The sequence below is a fragment of the Argopecten irradians genome, chromosome 4 (genome assembly GCF_041381155.1).
Source record: "Argopecten irradians isolate NY chromosome 4, Ai_NY, whole genome shotgun sequence".
Classification (NCBI taxonomy): Eukaryota; Metazoa; Mollusca; class Bivalvia; order Pectinida; family Pectinidae; genus Argopecten; species Argopecten irradians.
This window is the reverse complement of record NC_091137.1, coordinates 3,646,473-3,662,868: the sequence shown is the minus strand read 5'-3', so window position 1 is coordinate 3,662,868 and position 16,396 is coordinate 3,646,473. Positions and strand designations below refer to the sequence as shown.

General features: G+C 36.6%; 1 protein-coding gene across 1 annotated transcript; it reads right to left on the bottom strand.

Moving 5' to 3' along the window:
• Nucleotides 1–114: 114 nt before the first annotated feature.
• LOC138320392 (monocarboxylate transporter 12-like) lies at nucleotides 115–16,391 on the bottom strand. The gene is made up of 7 exons (XM_069263329.1): nucleotides 16,138–16,391; nucleotides 14,023–14,345; nucleotides 12,697–12,813; nucleotides 7,239–7,382; nucleotides 5,563–5,830; nucleotides 4,554–5,233; nucleotides 115–4,211 (listed from the first exon to the last, which is right to left on the bottom strand). Exons 2-7 carry the CDS (start codon nucleotides 14,276–14,278, stop codon nucleotides 4,084–4,086), a joined length of 1,593 nt encoding a protein of 530 aa, XP_069119430.1. The 5' UTR covers nucleotides 14,279–14,345; nucleotides 16,138–16,391; the 3' UTR covers nucleotides 115–4,083.
• Nucleotides 16,392–16,396: the final 5 nt, after the last annotated feature.

Sequence of the window (16,396 nt, the reverse complement as noted above, 5' to 3'; positions counted from 1 at the left end):
AAGATCCTTTTATGAAAAAAATGTGATTCAAAATCAGACATGAAATCGAATGTCTGTGGGCATCGTGATGTATAATGCATTGAACATGTATATAAAAGATAAGCAAACAGACTATTTCAAATGCGGACGGTCAATTTATTCATTATATAGTTGTAGAAAACACATCTGTTTAAATATATTTCCAAAAAGTATAAATTCTATTTCAGAATTTAAGAATGGTGAATTCATGCTGATTCACAGTATTCTATACATAGTTTATATACACGTCATTCCCAAATACAACAAAAGTATGTTTAAGGTACATACCTCTGTTTTCTGTACTAAACTTTAGGATTTAAAGATGCTCCACCGCTGACAAATGGTATTTTTTTTTCTCTTTCAAAAAAACAGGAGCAGACGATTTAGTATTTTTCTTGAGTTACAAAGTAACTTACATCACACCATTACCACAATTGAGTTTAAGCTTCTAATTTTGCTTCAAGATGAAAATATTAAAGATGCTCCACCGCCGGCAAATGGTATTTTATCACTATCAAAAACAAGAGCAAACGATTAAGAATTTTTCTTCGGTTACAAAAGTTACTTACTTTACACTATTACCACCATTGAAAAGTCTGAGCTTCTAAGTTTACTTCAAATTAAAAATATGAAAAACAATTAATTGCATCCCGAAAAAATTCCGTGTCACTATATCCTATATGGAATGAAGTACTGATTGCACATGCACCAAAGGCGAAATAAATTATTTTTTTATTATTGTTTTGTGTTAATTAGACGTATATACACACGAGAAAACACCAATTATTGTTCAAATAATGAATATCATTTATGCTCTGTCGGCGGTGGAGCATCTTTAAAAAAAAATTAATTGCATCCCGAAAAAAATCTGTGGCACTACATTGTATATCCTGCATGTATATGGAATGCAGTACTTATTTCGCATGCACCGAGAACAAAATGAATTATTTGAAATATTTCTTGTGTTGATTAGACTATAAGACTCTTTCATATGTGGATATGAAGGATAGGGATATTCTACCCGAGGGTCACAAAATGTTGTAAAACCTCGACGTTTTATAGCAATTTTACAACTATAATATCTTGCCATTTTGAAATAAATTCGAAGAAATCCACGGCTGAAAGTCTATTTTTCATACATGAAACAACAAAAATTCCGTTGTTTGCATCTTTTATAGTAAAAACAGTCAGGATTGTGAAAAAAATATTAAAATTTTACCGAGGAAATAGAAATTTCGTTGACGCCGTGATTTCACGAGGCTTTATTGAAGCCTCAGGCGGCATGAGTGTATTGCCCTAGAACAGCCAGTATTACACCCGTAGGTATGAAAGATATATATATACACGATTTAACACCAATTATTGTTCAAATAATGGGTATCACTTATACTCTGTCGGCGGTGGAGCATCTTTAACAGATTTTATTAATTCAGTAAGTTCACTTTTACACACTGAATATACAATAAACGAACTATCGATCAATATGTATTACAATAATTAATGTCAATACTTGAATTTTTATTCAAATATATTTTGAGAATATCCCTGATTTCAATGGACAACCAGTATTCGCTTTCACTCAAAAGTAGCATTTCCGCATCTCTCACACAAAGGTTTCTTCCATTTAATTAAACACAATATCTTGAGTTTGATGTGACTGTTGATCTAGTTCCAATACAACTTGCAAAATCTAATTATATAATACAACATGATCAATTAAAACATTAAACAAGTGACTATAACAATAATGCTATCTTAATATAAAATTCGTCTGCGATCAAATGCTTCTGAAATTATCCTAAAATAAAAGCTTGTAAACAAATATATGCATTCAAAGTATTTAACACAATAAAATATAATATTTTGATAAAGGCAAGAACAGGAAATGTGTGACTCATTACATATTTTGTGTCATAACCGTTTTATGTTTGCTTATAAACCAAGCATCGTATGGACAATACATAATTATGGTAGCAAAGGCACTATTGCAAAAATGTCATTTCAAATGCTGAACGTAAATTGTTATTATGATCAATAAAAGAATAAACCAAACATATCAAATACATAATATGATTTTGTAATGAGTATTACATTGTTATTCCTTTTTATCTTCTATTATACTTTCTCTGTGATTAAGACGTAACCGTCACCGTGTAGCCAAAACAGATTGTTGACTTTCCAACATAGTATAGTCCTTTATCAAAACACATACAACATAAACACGGTCGCGATTTAACATAGTAAATAGTGCAACAGAAGAAAATGCGAGACATTCAAAAGAAACAAGTATCAACTAATAATTTAAAAGCGGAACGAAACAAACCCTTCAGCGAGCGGAGGCCAAAGGGAAGTTTAGTCATGATGTTCAAACGAGCGCTACATATACAACTGAAACCATAAGCATTGAAATAACCGAGATGTTTGATGTCTATCACTTATACAATAATTGATGATAAATCTTATATAAAACCTCCTGTTGGTATCTGTATATGCATGTCAACTAGACAGTTTACATATCTTAAAATTGTGTACATGTCAAATGTAAATAAAAAATGTAAATGTATATTCTACTATCCGATAAAACAGGTATTCCACGCATTGCAGGTGTAGCAGGTGGTAGCATAATGAATTCGTGATAGAAAGGTCATATTAGCACATTTTATTACATTTTTTCAGAGTAAAATATAAGGTTTTATGGTTTTATATATGTGATATTTTTCACAATAACACAGCATTTACAGTGAAAATATCGCTTCGGTGGGAAAACCATTTTTTCAAATATCAAATAAAAAATATAACATTAAGTGCATATTTCCCTATTGCTTTTTCTTTTTTAATTGTTTTAATTGTTGGAGCATAAATGTGTTCCATTAGATTATCTTGGACTTTATTTTTCCTCGAAATGCGTGTCCTATGTTAAAAACTGAATAAATAAGTGGGAAAATCGCGGCCGATCGAAATACATGTACTGGTATCAGTTTTGGCCTAGAATTAAGACGTAAACATGTAATTAATAGATTATTGTTTCTTGTTTCTTGTCTCGTGAGGTGGAAACCCTGCTATTTTGATATAATATAATGGTAGAAAAGTTAACACCTCACTTGTTAAAATATAACTGTTACTCATCAAGACGTGGTACCCGTAAATGAATTTCGTTGATGATATGGTTTTCACAAAACATATGGATAACCATACAAACAAAACGTTATAACAGTAAACTTTATTGATTATATGTAACCGTAATCAGGCCATTAACCGGTATGGAATGACGAGAAATGATTATTTTACATTCATCATATACAAGCTTAAGTGTAATCAAATATAACAGACTAAAACATTAGCACTATAATGCTAAAAACTATTGATAAAAACAAGATTTCATAAAGTACATATTAACATTTTACAGCACTGGTTCATCTGCTACATTATTAAATGTAGTAAAATAGTCATGGAATAATACATTCAAAATAATTTAATAAAAGTTATCAAGCTGCTTTTGTAAAAATAGTCCTTGTAGAATCGAATAAATTGCCATAACGATGCATATGGCAATAAAATATTAGTATATAAATGTCAAATGTATATCATTCCTTTAATAAAAGCTGGATGTCATTATTAATTGACACAATACTACATTTTTATCAAAGTAACATATCTATGATCGACGTATTATTCGGAGGTGTGACGGAAGTGAAACAAAGAATTATTTATCAAATATTTGACAATATCTCAAAAATATATCTCATTACTAAAAGCACCGGACCAAAAAAGTAATAATAGCTGAACACGGTAATATATACAAAAGTAATACTTTCAAACTATCATGTACGGTGATACTGAATGACATTTCAATAGAACAATTGTGATTTTATCACTAACTCAGTGTAGATATCGTCATTTATGACGGATGTACACGAAGGACAATATAAAAACGCGAAAACAAGTACAGAAACAATGGTAACATGAATGTACTAACAGCTGCAGTATCACACAAACAAATGTAATATGAAATAGTAAAAAAAATAATCATTTGACAAGAACACACTTGGACATAGCCCACTCATTCTACCTTCTCTTCATCATGATGTAATGAATGACGTTGGCTGTTGCTAAGACACAAGCACCAACAAACATGGACGCCCCGCCGAAGTAGAACCCAGTATCGTAGGTACCATTGGCATCTTTAAAGAAACCTGAAACAGGAAATGAATACATATGCTTACTACATGTATTAAGCTGTAATCGAATTTGTATTAATCTTCTTTTTCGTACATCAATTATTTATCACAAAAAATAATGACAATCTAAATTGGAAAAATGTTTTGGAAACACAGTATATTTGCAATCAATACATTATAATCTCTTCAGAAATATTTCAAACTTGATTATTTATTTATTTTAGATATAGATTCTTAATAGTTCATAGATACTCCATACGTATCAGCTGTTTCCTAAAATCAGTTCAACTAAACCAAATCTGATTTTAAAGCGTAAGATGCATTACACATCACACAATACATTGTAAAATCACGCACCTGCTATGGGAGGGCCCAGAAACATTCCAATACCTTGGAAACAAATTAACAATCCGAAGGAATTCACAAGCTTCTTTACACCAAGGATATCAACAATGACCACAGACTTCTGACAGATGTATGCCCCGACTAATAGTCCATATATGGCACAAAGTATAGCAAGCTCCGCAAAGGTATCAAGGTGGGGTACGGCAATGGACACAAATCCCACAAGGAAAAGCACAGCGTTGTAGATATAAATCCTGTATTCCTTCACGCTTTTCATGTCAAGTAAAACCCCTGACACAATACGACTAGTACCATCACAGAAGCCAGCGATGGAGACCAGGTACGAAGCATGGAGTTCAGATATACCTTTAGACTTAGCGTAAGCAGGAATGAAAACAAAAGCCGCCTGAAATGATATAGTAAACAGCAAAATGGCGGCGCAAAAGGACGCAAATCGCAAATCTTTCATTAAGGAAAGCTCCAGCAATTTAGTCTTTGGCTTCCTTCTATTATTAGATGAAACACAGGAAAATATTTTCTTTATTTTTGATGTCTTTGTTTCTGGTCTATAAACTACATCTGAATTTGGTTCCTGTTCAAGTGTTTGCATTCTTTCACTTTCTGTACCCCTTCTGTTGTCACATAAAGCTGATTTTTCTGCGTCTGAGGCTGCTCCAGTTCGACTTTTTCGCCTGTTTGATACAAATAAAGAGAGGTGCATTCAATCTATTGAAGGTATGTTTTTACAATATCATGTAATTTGATATTGGCCAAATGAGTAATATCAATAGTGATGTTCCAGGTAACTCTTGATGTTTTAACAACTTGTCGACTAACGACTAAGTTGAAGTTGCAAACAGAGAAGTAATTAAAATAATGTAAACAATAACTTATCTCTTTATCAGGACACGCACAACATTTAGCATGTAATGTAAAGAAATACAACAAAATACTGTCATGTAAAATTCTAGTTCTAATTTGTAAAAGATGCCGAGCAATTCAGCTAAAAAATGCCACGTACCTTTCTTCGTGTACCTTCATCTTCACATTAAGCCAGAGTGGCCTAAACAGTCCCCCACACACCGAGATGTTCAGTATGATTGCTCCTAGGATAAGGAAAGCTCCAAAGAAACCATAGAATGTGAAAATAGTCTCAATGAGGGTAGGGAATAGAAAAGAGCCGAAGCCGACACCAGACGTGGCAATCCCGACAGCAAGTCCTCGTCTTTTGTTAAAGTACTCTCCCACAATGACTACAGCTGGAGCGTACGCCAGAAGTCTGCCTAACCCTGTAAGTAATATCACAATATAATGTAAGAATGTTATATCTACGATACCTAACACATCCGACATTTCAGTAATACATTTCGATGATCTTTCGTTTTTATACAAGATCTAGAAGTATTGTCCATAGGTCCAAAAGCAGTAGAGTATAACTACATAATATACGGGTTTATCGTTCAACAACAGTCTTTCTCATTACCGGTATCGAAGGCAGCATCATAATTCAAGGTTTTCCTGTTATTTATGACAATGGAACGACTCCAAAATGCAATATTGTTATTCAAAAATAAATATTCTGAACGATCCTAAACAAACATCGAATAAGCATTTATATTGTATGGTTGTTTTTTCGTTTGTTATACTTCATACTTACATAGGTGTACAATTCATCTATATTTGATATCATAGTACATTTGTACATGTGTGGAATTCAAATACCGATTTGAATGGGTTGCGGATGGAAATGAAAATAATACGACATAGTATATTTTTAGCAGTTATGATATTTTCACTCAATATTGACCAATCAGAACACAACATTAACTGTGTTTTGGCGGGAATACCTTTTTTGAAATATCAAACTTAAAGATGCTCCACCGCCGACAGAGCATAAATGATATTCATCGTTTGAACAATAATTGGTGTTTAATCTTGTTTATATATGTCTAATTAACACAGAAAATAATATAAAATAATTTATTTTGCCTTTGGTGCATGCGCAATCAGTACTTCATTCCATATAGGATATAGTGCCACGGATTTTTTTCGGGATGCAAATAATTATTTTTCATATGTTTAACTTGAAGTAAAATTAGAAGCTCGACCTTTTCAATGGTGATAATGGTGTAAAGTAAGTATTTTTTGTAACCGATGAAAATTACTAAATCGTCTGCTCCTGTTTTAGATAGTGACAAAACACCATTGGTCAGCGGTGGAGCATCTTTAAAATGTAATAATACGTGCATCTTTTCAATTATTTGTTTATTTTCAATTGTTGGAGCTTACATAATGTTGCATTTGATTATTTTACTTTAAATGTCTTCTTTTGTGCCTGAAGTGTGTAATTAAAGTAGCATACGAGTTTATGTACATTGTACTTGTAACAGTAGGTCTGGTCATGACCTAGAAAAGAGATGTAAACATGCAATAAATAGATGTTTTCTCACTTTAGACAAATAACAGATATATGACATCTCAAATAATGATACTTTTTTTTAATTGTTTACTAATTTTCCACACTCATGAAAACATATAAACATTTCTAACCCATTCGATGACATATACAATGTAATTGATATAAATCAAGAAACAAGGATTTTGTGTCCATTCATCAACAAAATAGGATTTTAATAATTCAAAATATTATTTGTTATATCCATATTATAAATATTTGAAATGTGTACGTATACTGACCACCCAAGACTCCAAAGCTGGCGTAGGTGAAGGACAGGGAAGGTGAGAAAGATGTGATGATCATACTAATACACAGAATCACACCTCCTGTACACACAACTGATCGGTGAGAATATCGATTTGACAGCATACTACACACAGGTCCTACAAAATAACACATCACAATTACAACTCAAACTGTAACGGGAGAAGAGAAAATGTAGCGGCCAGACCGAGATTCGAACCAGGGACCCTCTGAACACTAGCCGAGTGCTCTACAGTCTGAGCTACCTGGTCACCGATGATCGACCCAGTCCAATCCCGCTACACTCCTCCCTCCTTTCTCGAAGTCTTCACCCTCGAAGACATACGAGGCCCTTCCAAAAACCATCACCGTGGGTTATATTTAGTTGGGCGCCAATTACGTAACATAGAGGAGAAAATGTAGTGGCCAGACCGGAATTCGAACCAGGGACCCTCTGAACACAAGCCGAGGGCTCTACTGTCTGAGCTACCTGGTCACCGATGATCGACTCAGTCCAATCCCGCTACACTCCTCCCTTCTTTCTTGAAGTCTTCACCCTCGAAGACATACGAGGCCCTTCCAAAAACCATCAACGTGGGTTATATAGTTGGGCGCCAATTACGTAACATAGAGGAGAAAATGTAGCGGCCATACCAAGATTCGAACCAGGGACCCTCTGAACACTAGCCGAGTGTTCTACAGTCTGAGCTACTTGGTCACCGATGATCGACCCAGTCCAATCCCGCTACACTCCTCCCTCCTTTCTCGAAGTCTTCACCCTCGAAGACATCAAGGCCCTTCCAAAAACCATCACCGTGGGTTAATTAGTTGGGCGCCAATTACGTAACATAGAAGAGAAAATGTAGCAACCAGACCGAGATTCGAACCAGGGACCCTCTGAACACTAGTCGAGTGCTCTACAGTCTGAGCTACCTGGTCATCGGTGATCGACCCAATCCAATCCCGCTACACTAACTAAATAAAATGACACATAAAAAGCTTTGAAATTTACACACTATAAACAAGCTTATCTTTACAGTGACTTAATTTCGAGTTTTTTTTTAATGTTTAGATACTTTAACTTACTTGTTCGCGACGACTAGATTTTTAACTTACACGTTTTTTCAAGACGATTTTTAAAAATGCGCCCCCAGACCGTCGACGGAGCATAAACGATACGCATCATTTGAACAATAATTGGTATTTAATCGTGGTTTTTTTCTCAAATTAAGACAAACAATAATACTAAACAAGTTGTTTTGTTTTTGGAACATGCGCAATCACTATTTCATTCCATATATAACACAGTACCATCAATTTTTTTCGGGACGCAATTAATTATTTTTGAAATTTTTGTCTTGAGGACCATGCGGTAGATTAGCCGTTGGCTAAGCATGTTCATCCTCAGTAAATAAAGTTTATTATTGAAGCAAAATTAGAGAATCTCAAACTTTTCAATTATGTTAGGTAAGAGGCTTTTATAATTAAAAAAATCGTATGTTCATGTTTTTAATAGAGAAACAATACCATATGTCGTCATTCTTTATTGACGAGAAATTTAACCACACGCGAACATTAGTTGGTTTGAAGTTATGTGGTGACATGACATAGGTTTACTTGCAATTTGGCAGCTTTTTGTGGTCAAGCGACCCCTACCATTTGAATAAAAATTAATAAACTAACTTTCCATGATCAACACAGACCGGACGGTCTACATTAGTAAACCCCCGTTGACCTTTGACGCCAATAAAGGCGTTGCTCAGTTCCATTAACATTCCTTAAACTTAAAATTCTCTATAAAATCAGACCGAATGGGAGGGAGGTTTACCTACCAAGTCTTAGACATGATGGAAGGGAGGTTTACTACCAAGTGTCAGACCTGATGGGAGAGAGGTTTACTTACCAAGTGTCAGACCTGATGGTAGGGAGGTTTACTTACCAAGTGTCAGACCTGATGGGAGGGAGGTTTACCTACCAAGTGTCAGACCTGATGGGAGGGAGGTTTACTTACCAAGTGTCAGACCTGATGGAAGGGAGGTTTACTTACCAAGTGTCAGACCTGATGGGAGGGAGGTTTACTTACCAAGTCTTTAACCTAATGAAAGGGAGGTTTACTTACCAAGGTTCAGACCTGATGGGAGGGAGGTTTACTTACCAAGTGTCAGACATGATGGGAGGGAAGTTTACTTACCAAGTGTCAGACCTGATGGAAGGGAGATTTACTTACCAAGTGTCAGACCTGATGGAAGGGAGGTTTTCTGACCAAGTCTCAGACCTGATGGTAGGGAAATTTACTCACCAAGTGTCAGACCTGATGTGAGGGAGATTTACTTACCTAGTGTCAGACCTGATGGGAGGGAGATTTACTTACCAAGTGTCAGACCTCATGGGTGGGAGATTTACTTACCAAGTGTCAGACCTGATAGGAGGGAGGTTTACTTACCAAGTGTCAGACCTGATGGAAGGAAGGTTAACTCACCAAGTGTCAGACCTGATGGAAGGGAGGTTTACTACCAAGTGTCAGACCTGATGGGAGGGAGGTTTACTTACCAAGTCTCAGACCTGATGGACGGGAGGTTTACTTACCAAGTGTCAGACCTGATGGGAGGGAGGTTTACTTACCAAGTCTTAGACCTGATGGGAGGGAGGTTTACTTACCAAGTCTTAGACCTGATGGAGGGGAGGTTTACTACCAAGTGTCAGACCTGATGGAAGGGAGATTTACTCACCAAGTGTCAGACCTGATGGGAGGGATGTTAACTTACTATGTCAGAGACCTGATGGAAGGCAGAATTACTTACCAAGTGTCAGACCTGATTGAAGGGAGGTTTACTTACCAAGTCTCAGACCTGATGGTAGGGAAATTTACTCACCAAGTGTCAGACCTGATGTGAGGGAGATTTACTTACCTAGTGTCAGACCTGATGGGAGGGAGATTTACTTACCAAGTGTCAGACCTCATGGGTGGGAGATTTACTTACCAAGTGTCAGACCTGATAGGAGGGAGGTTTACTTACCAAGTGTCAGACCTGATGGAAGGGAGATTTACTTACCAAGTCTCATACCTGATGGGAGGGATGTTAACTTACTATGTCAGAGACCTGATGGAAGGCAGAATTACTTACCAAGTGTCAGACCTGATTGAAGGGAGGTTTACTTACCAAGTCTCAGACCTGATGGTAGGGAAATTTACTCACCAAGTGTCAGACCTGATGTGAGGGAGATTTACTTACCTAGTGTCAGACCTGATGGGAGGGAGATTTACTTACCAAGTGTCAGACCTGATAGGAGGGGGATTTACTTACCAAGTGTCAGACCTGATTGGAGGGATGTTTACTTACCGAGTGTCAGACCTGATTGGAAGGAAGTTAACTTACTATGTCAGAGACCTGATGGAAGGCAGAATTACTTACCAAGTGTCAGACCTGATGGGAAGGAGGTTTATTTACCAAGTGTCAGACCTGATGGGAGGGATGTTTACTTACCAAGTGTCAGGCCTGATGGAAGGGAGGTTTACTTACCAAGTGTCAGACCTGATGGGAGGGAGGTTTACTTACCATGTCTTTGACCAGATGGAAGGGAGGTTTACTTACCAAGTGTCAGACCTCATTGGAGGGAGGTTTACTTACCAAGTGTCAGACCTGAAGGGAGGGAGGTTTACTTATCAAGTGTCAGACCTGATCGGAGGGAGGTTTACTTACTAAGTCTTTGGCCTGATGGAAGGGAGGTTTACTTACCATGTGTCAGACCTGATGGGAGGGAGGTTTACTTACCAAGTGTCAGACCTGATGTGAAGGAGGTTTACTTACCAAGTGTCAGACCTGATGGAAGGGAGATTTACTTACCACGTTTCAGACCTGATGGAAAGGAGGTTTTCTGACCAAGTGTCAGACCTGATAGGAGGGAGGTTTACTTACCAAGTGTCAGACCTGATTGAAGGGAGGTTTACTACCAAGTTTCAGACCTGATGGGAGTGAGGTTTACTTACCAAGTGTCAGTCCTGATGGAAGGGAGGTTATTTACCAAGTGTCAGACCTGATGGGAGGGAGGTTTACTTACCAAGTCTTAGACCTGATCGAAGGGAGGTTTACTCACCAAGTGTCAGACCTGATGGGAAAGAAGTTGACTTACCAAGTCTCATACCTGATGGGAGGGACGTTAACTTACTATGTCAGAGACCTGATGGAAGGCAGAATTACTTACCAAGTCTCAGACCTTATGAGAGGGAGATTTACTCACCAAGTGTCAGACCTGATGGGAGGGAGGTTTACCTACCAAGTGTCAGACCTGATGGTAGGGAAATTTACTCACCAAGTGTCAGACCTGATGTGAGGGAGATTTACTTACCAAGTGTCAGACCTGATAGGAGGGAGATTTACTTACCAAGTGTCAGACCTCATGGGTGGAAGATTTACTTACCAAGTGTCAGACCTGATGGGAGGGAGATTTACTTACCAAGTGTCAGACCTGATTGGAGGGAGGTTTACTTACCGAGTGTCAGACCTGATTGGAGGGATGTTAACTTACTATGTCAGAGACCTGATGGAAGGCAGAATTACTTACCAAGTGTCAGACCTGATGGGAAGGAGGTTTGTTTACCAAGTGTCAGACCCCATGGGAGGGATGTTTACTTACCAAATGTTAGACCTAATTGAAGGGAGGTATACTTACAAAGTCTCAGTCCTGACAGGAGAGAAGTTTACTTACCAAGTCTCAGACCTGATTGGAGAGAGGTTTACTTACCAAGTGTCAGACCTGATGGGAGGGAGATTTACTTACCAAGTCTCAGACCTGATGGGAGGGGGATTACTCACCAAGTGTCAGACCTGATGGGAGGGAGATTTACTTACCAAGTGTCAGACCTCATGGGAGAGAGGTTTATTTACCAAGTGTCAGACCAGATTGGAGGTAGGTTTACTTACCAAGTCTCAGACCTGATGGGAGGGATGTTTACTTACCAAGTCTCAGACCTGATGGGAGGGAGATTACTTACCAAGTGTCAGACCTGATGGGAGGGAGGTTTACTTACCAAGTCTCATACCTCATGGGAGGGAGGTTTACTTACCAAGTCTCAGACCTGATGGGAGGGAGGTTTACTTACCAAGAGTCAGTCTCAGACCTGATGGGAGGGAGATTTACTTACCAAGTCTCAGACCTGATGGGAGGGAGGTTTACTTACCAAGAGTCAGTCTCAGACCTGATGGGAGGGAGGTTTACTTACCAAGAGTTAGTCTCAGACCTGATGGGAGGGAGGATTACTTACCAAGAGTCAGACCTGATGGGAGGGAGGTTTACCTACCAAGAGTTAGTCTCAGACCTGATGGGAGGGAGGATTACTTACCAAGAGTCAGACCTGATGGGAGGGATGTTGACTTACCAAGAGTTAGTCTCAGACCTGATGGGAAGGAGGTTTACTTACCAAGAGTCAGAACTGATGGGAGGGAGGTTACTTACCAAGAGTTAGCCTTAGACCTGATGGGAGGGATGTTGCCCAGGCTGTGGCTGCAGCAGACTGCTGAAATTTATCTTCAAACTTTAAATAAATGATTCCAGCTGATCGCTCCATTCCACCTTTAGTGAAAATAATTATTTGCCTTTAAGAAAAGATCCGGTCATACATAGACAAATCAAAGAATAAAAAAATGAAAATGAGGAAAATGGACACATGAACATTTGTTATTTTAAGAAATTAATCATTCAATGACAAAATTAAATATTCATATTTCACAACTTGACACTACTTGCACATAAATTTTTATCATTATACTTAATGTATGTGCAGTAATGTAGAAACAGTCAAGATTCTTTCAGAAAATTGAAATAAAATTAAAAATTTACAGATTTCTGTTTCATCAACATCTTTTAAATGAAGCAATTTGAAAATCTCCACTAGAAAGCAGTACAAAAGTTGAACAGGTAATCTTAAGTTAACAAATCATTATTGATTACTCTGAATAAAGGAAAGTTATTCTACGATACTGTATTTGATTTACATGTAGTTTTAGTTCTATATTATTGTTGGTGTTTGCTTTACAAAAAGACATGAATGTAATAAATGAAAAAAATGCCTAGATACACTTGTGTGTTTCCACTATAGATATGTTTATGTTTTATTAAACTGAGGAAAATATAATAATGGCGCAGCTTCGGGCATGAAATTCAAAGCACTTCTAAGGTAAGATACACGAAAATATAAGAAAAAACACAACCTTCAAAATTCAATCATACACACGGACAGTTTCAGTTTGCGGCCGCCATTTTTTCATACATATGGGGAGGTTGTGTGTTGCTCCGGTACTGCTTTCCCCAGTAAATATATATTTAACTAATGCAAATTCATAACAGGAGTAATTAAACATCTTTTATTATTTTTTACATAATAAAAATTAACACTTTGAAAGTTAAAAGCTATAGAATGCAGTCAATATATCCACCAAGGCGAAGATGAGCACAAGGAATCATGACGTCACATAACGTCAACAAATGGCGCGAAATCATAGGATTCGCATAGGCGGCACTCCAGGCCTTGAATTGACACAGAGAAATCTGAATCTTTGAGTTCATTTCTTTGAGTCATATACTTTTATAGTTTAAAGTGTGTCCTTTTATAAGTTATGTCTTCTACATGAAATAGAAAATAAAATAAACAAGTAGAGCTTCGCTCTTCCTATGCCGTATATGATTCATGTTAAAACATCTGGCTGCGCCCCTTTAAGGCCTTGCCTTCATGCAGTCATATTACAGGGAGAATCTTTAGACACTTATTTTGAGAAAACATACCTATAAAGAGATGTACCAAGAAACTGCCTATCACAATCCACCACCCAAAGCCTCCATCTGGGGCTAGGTTTTCCTCCTCTTCCACTTTTACTTTTGACTCTTCAGATTCCTCGGATAAATCCACTTCCCCAGCTTCTCCAGCCACTTCCATGGTCATACCAGCTTCCCCAGATTCAGCTTTCCTTGATTCATCTTTGTCTGTGTTCTGTCCTTCTCCAGTTACTAAAGGATCTGAAGCCTTTGCAGGCTCTGCCATGTCTAGTGCAGTTGTATCCCTATTTGTTAAGTGATCTGCTGGGGGACTGTTCAAAGCTTTATTCCACCTGTTATCAGAGTAAATGTTTCTGTCACCTAGTCTGATAGGTCAATATCTAGGACACTTGGTATACATACATTTTATCTTTGTAAGGTCCTCGCAATTACAGCACACATTACATCAGTTTACAATATGTACTTTGTACATAAATACCAATATATTCATGTTGTTGGAAAATTTCATCAAAATTCATTGTACCGAAGAGAGACAGCTGTGAATATACAGATAGCATATCCGTGACTTTGTTTTAGGTTTTAATACATTCAAACATTACATTAAAAAAAATGTTTTAACAACTACATCAGGTCAGAGTCGCTAGAAGTATCATTCACTGTAAAACCAACAATGCTGTTAACAAAAACAAAAATCTTTGCTCATTTTTCAAATTGCTTCCATGTAAACATTGAATGCCAATGTCTAGCAAATCAGTAAACAATATACAACTCAACTGTAGTGGATGCACTGTGTCCTTTCCTTTTACACAACTGTATGAACATATATTAACTAATCAACACCAGGGCTTTTCCTATTAACTTTTGGAAAATTTATGACAAAATAACAATTTGGAGAATTTTCGGTTTGATTGATATTTTTACAGACCATTTATGAGTGTACCAAGCTTGTTTATGAAAAACACACAAAATATCTAGTTCAAATCATTGTACTGTATCAATATAAACATACATGTAATTCAGTTAAAAGATCTACACTATAGGGGTATACATTACCTTACATGTATAATTTTATCTCATCAATTCTATCTTGTCGACTACACAGTACATGTGCATGCAACATGCAGTCTGATCCCCTTTAATATATATACACGTAGATGTCTATACTTATTTAAAGATGCTCCACCGCCGACAGAGCATAAATGATATTCATCATTTGAACAATAATTGGTGTTAAATCGTGTATATATATGCCTAATTAACACAAAAAGATGACACAAAATAATTTATTTTGCCTCTGGTGCATCTGCAATCAGTACTTCATTCCATATAGGATATAGTGCCACGGATTTTTTTCGGGATGCAATTAATTATTATTCATATTTTTAACTTGAAATAAAATTAGAAGCTCAAACTTTTCAATGGTGGTAATGGTGTAAAGTAAGTAACTTTTGTAACTGAAGAAAAATACTAAATCGTCTGCCCCTGTTTTTGAAAGTGAAAAAATACCATTTGTCAGCGGTGGAGCATCTTTAAAATTAGAATGTAAATAAAAAAACTTTACTTTTTGCAATAGCCATGCAGTATTAAGCATGTTCTATTCAACATTTTATTTGTTTTCCTCGATAAGCACTATATATAAGGCTACATATTTTAAGTAAATAGACATTTTTGTTTACTGTATATGATCCCATAATCGCTTAGGGCGGTTAACAAATTGAAAAATAAAGGGGCGCTCACTTGTAGTACAAATTTAGGCTTGCATGCTAACATTTTCCAAAATCATACATGTACAATGTAAACCATTAATCAATTTACAAAAGATATTAATTAGAAACATACATAGTTTTGTCAGTTTCAGCCCTGATCAGTGAGGTCTCAAAAGTGAAAGGTGCGCTTATAGGGACGGGCGCTTATTGGATCAAATACCGTAGTTTGAGTTAAGCCAAAATGAGTTTTATTTGCTTCCCTTGAATATCAAATATTGCTACTTGTATATTTAATCAGCAAAACAAGAATAAAATTACAAATTCAATTATATGAAAAATATGAATGTTTAGTAAACGGCAATCTTTCAATTAAATCCCCTACAACAGAAATTATGATCACGTGTTTATTATCATTTACCTGTAAATATCCCCATGCAAGGCCTACGAGGTCACTCCAGCACACACACATGGCACATGCACCAACAGGACCCCACACGGATCAGCTGTCTTCAAGGACAATCAATGCCTGCAGTATACTTCCTAAACTTATGGCTCATTTTCCGTGAATTTCCCCCAGGAACATGACGTGAATTATTTTCATTTTTATAATTAAAATTTGGAGTGATTTTCCATCCTTTTCTTTATCATACCGTTACACTGGTCATCATGTATCCGGA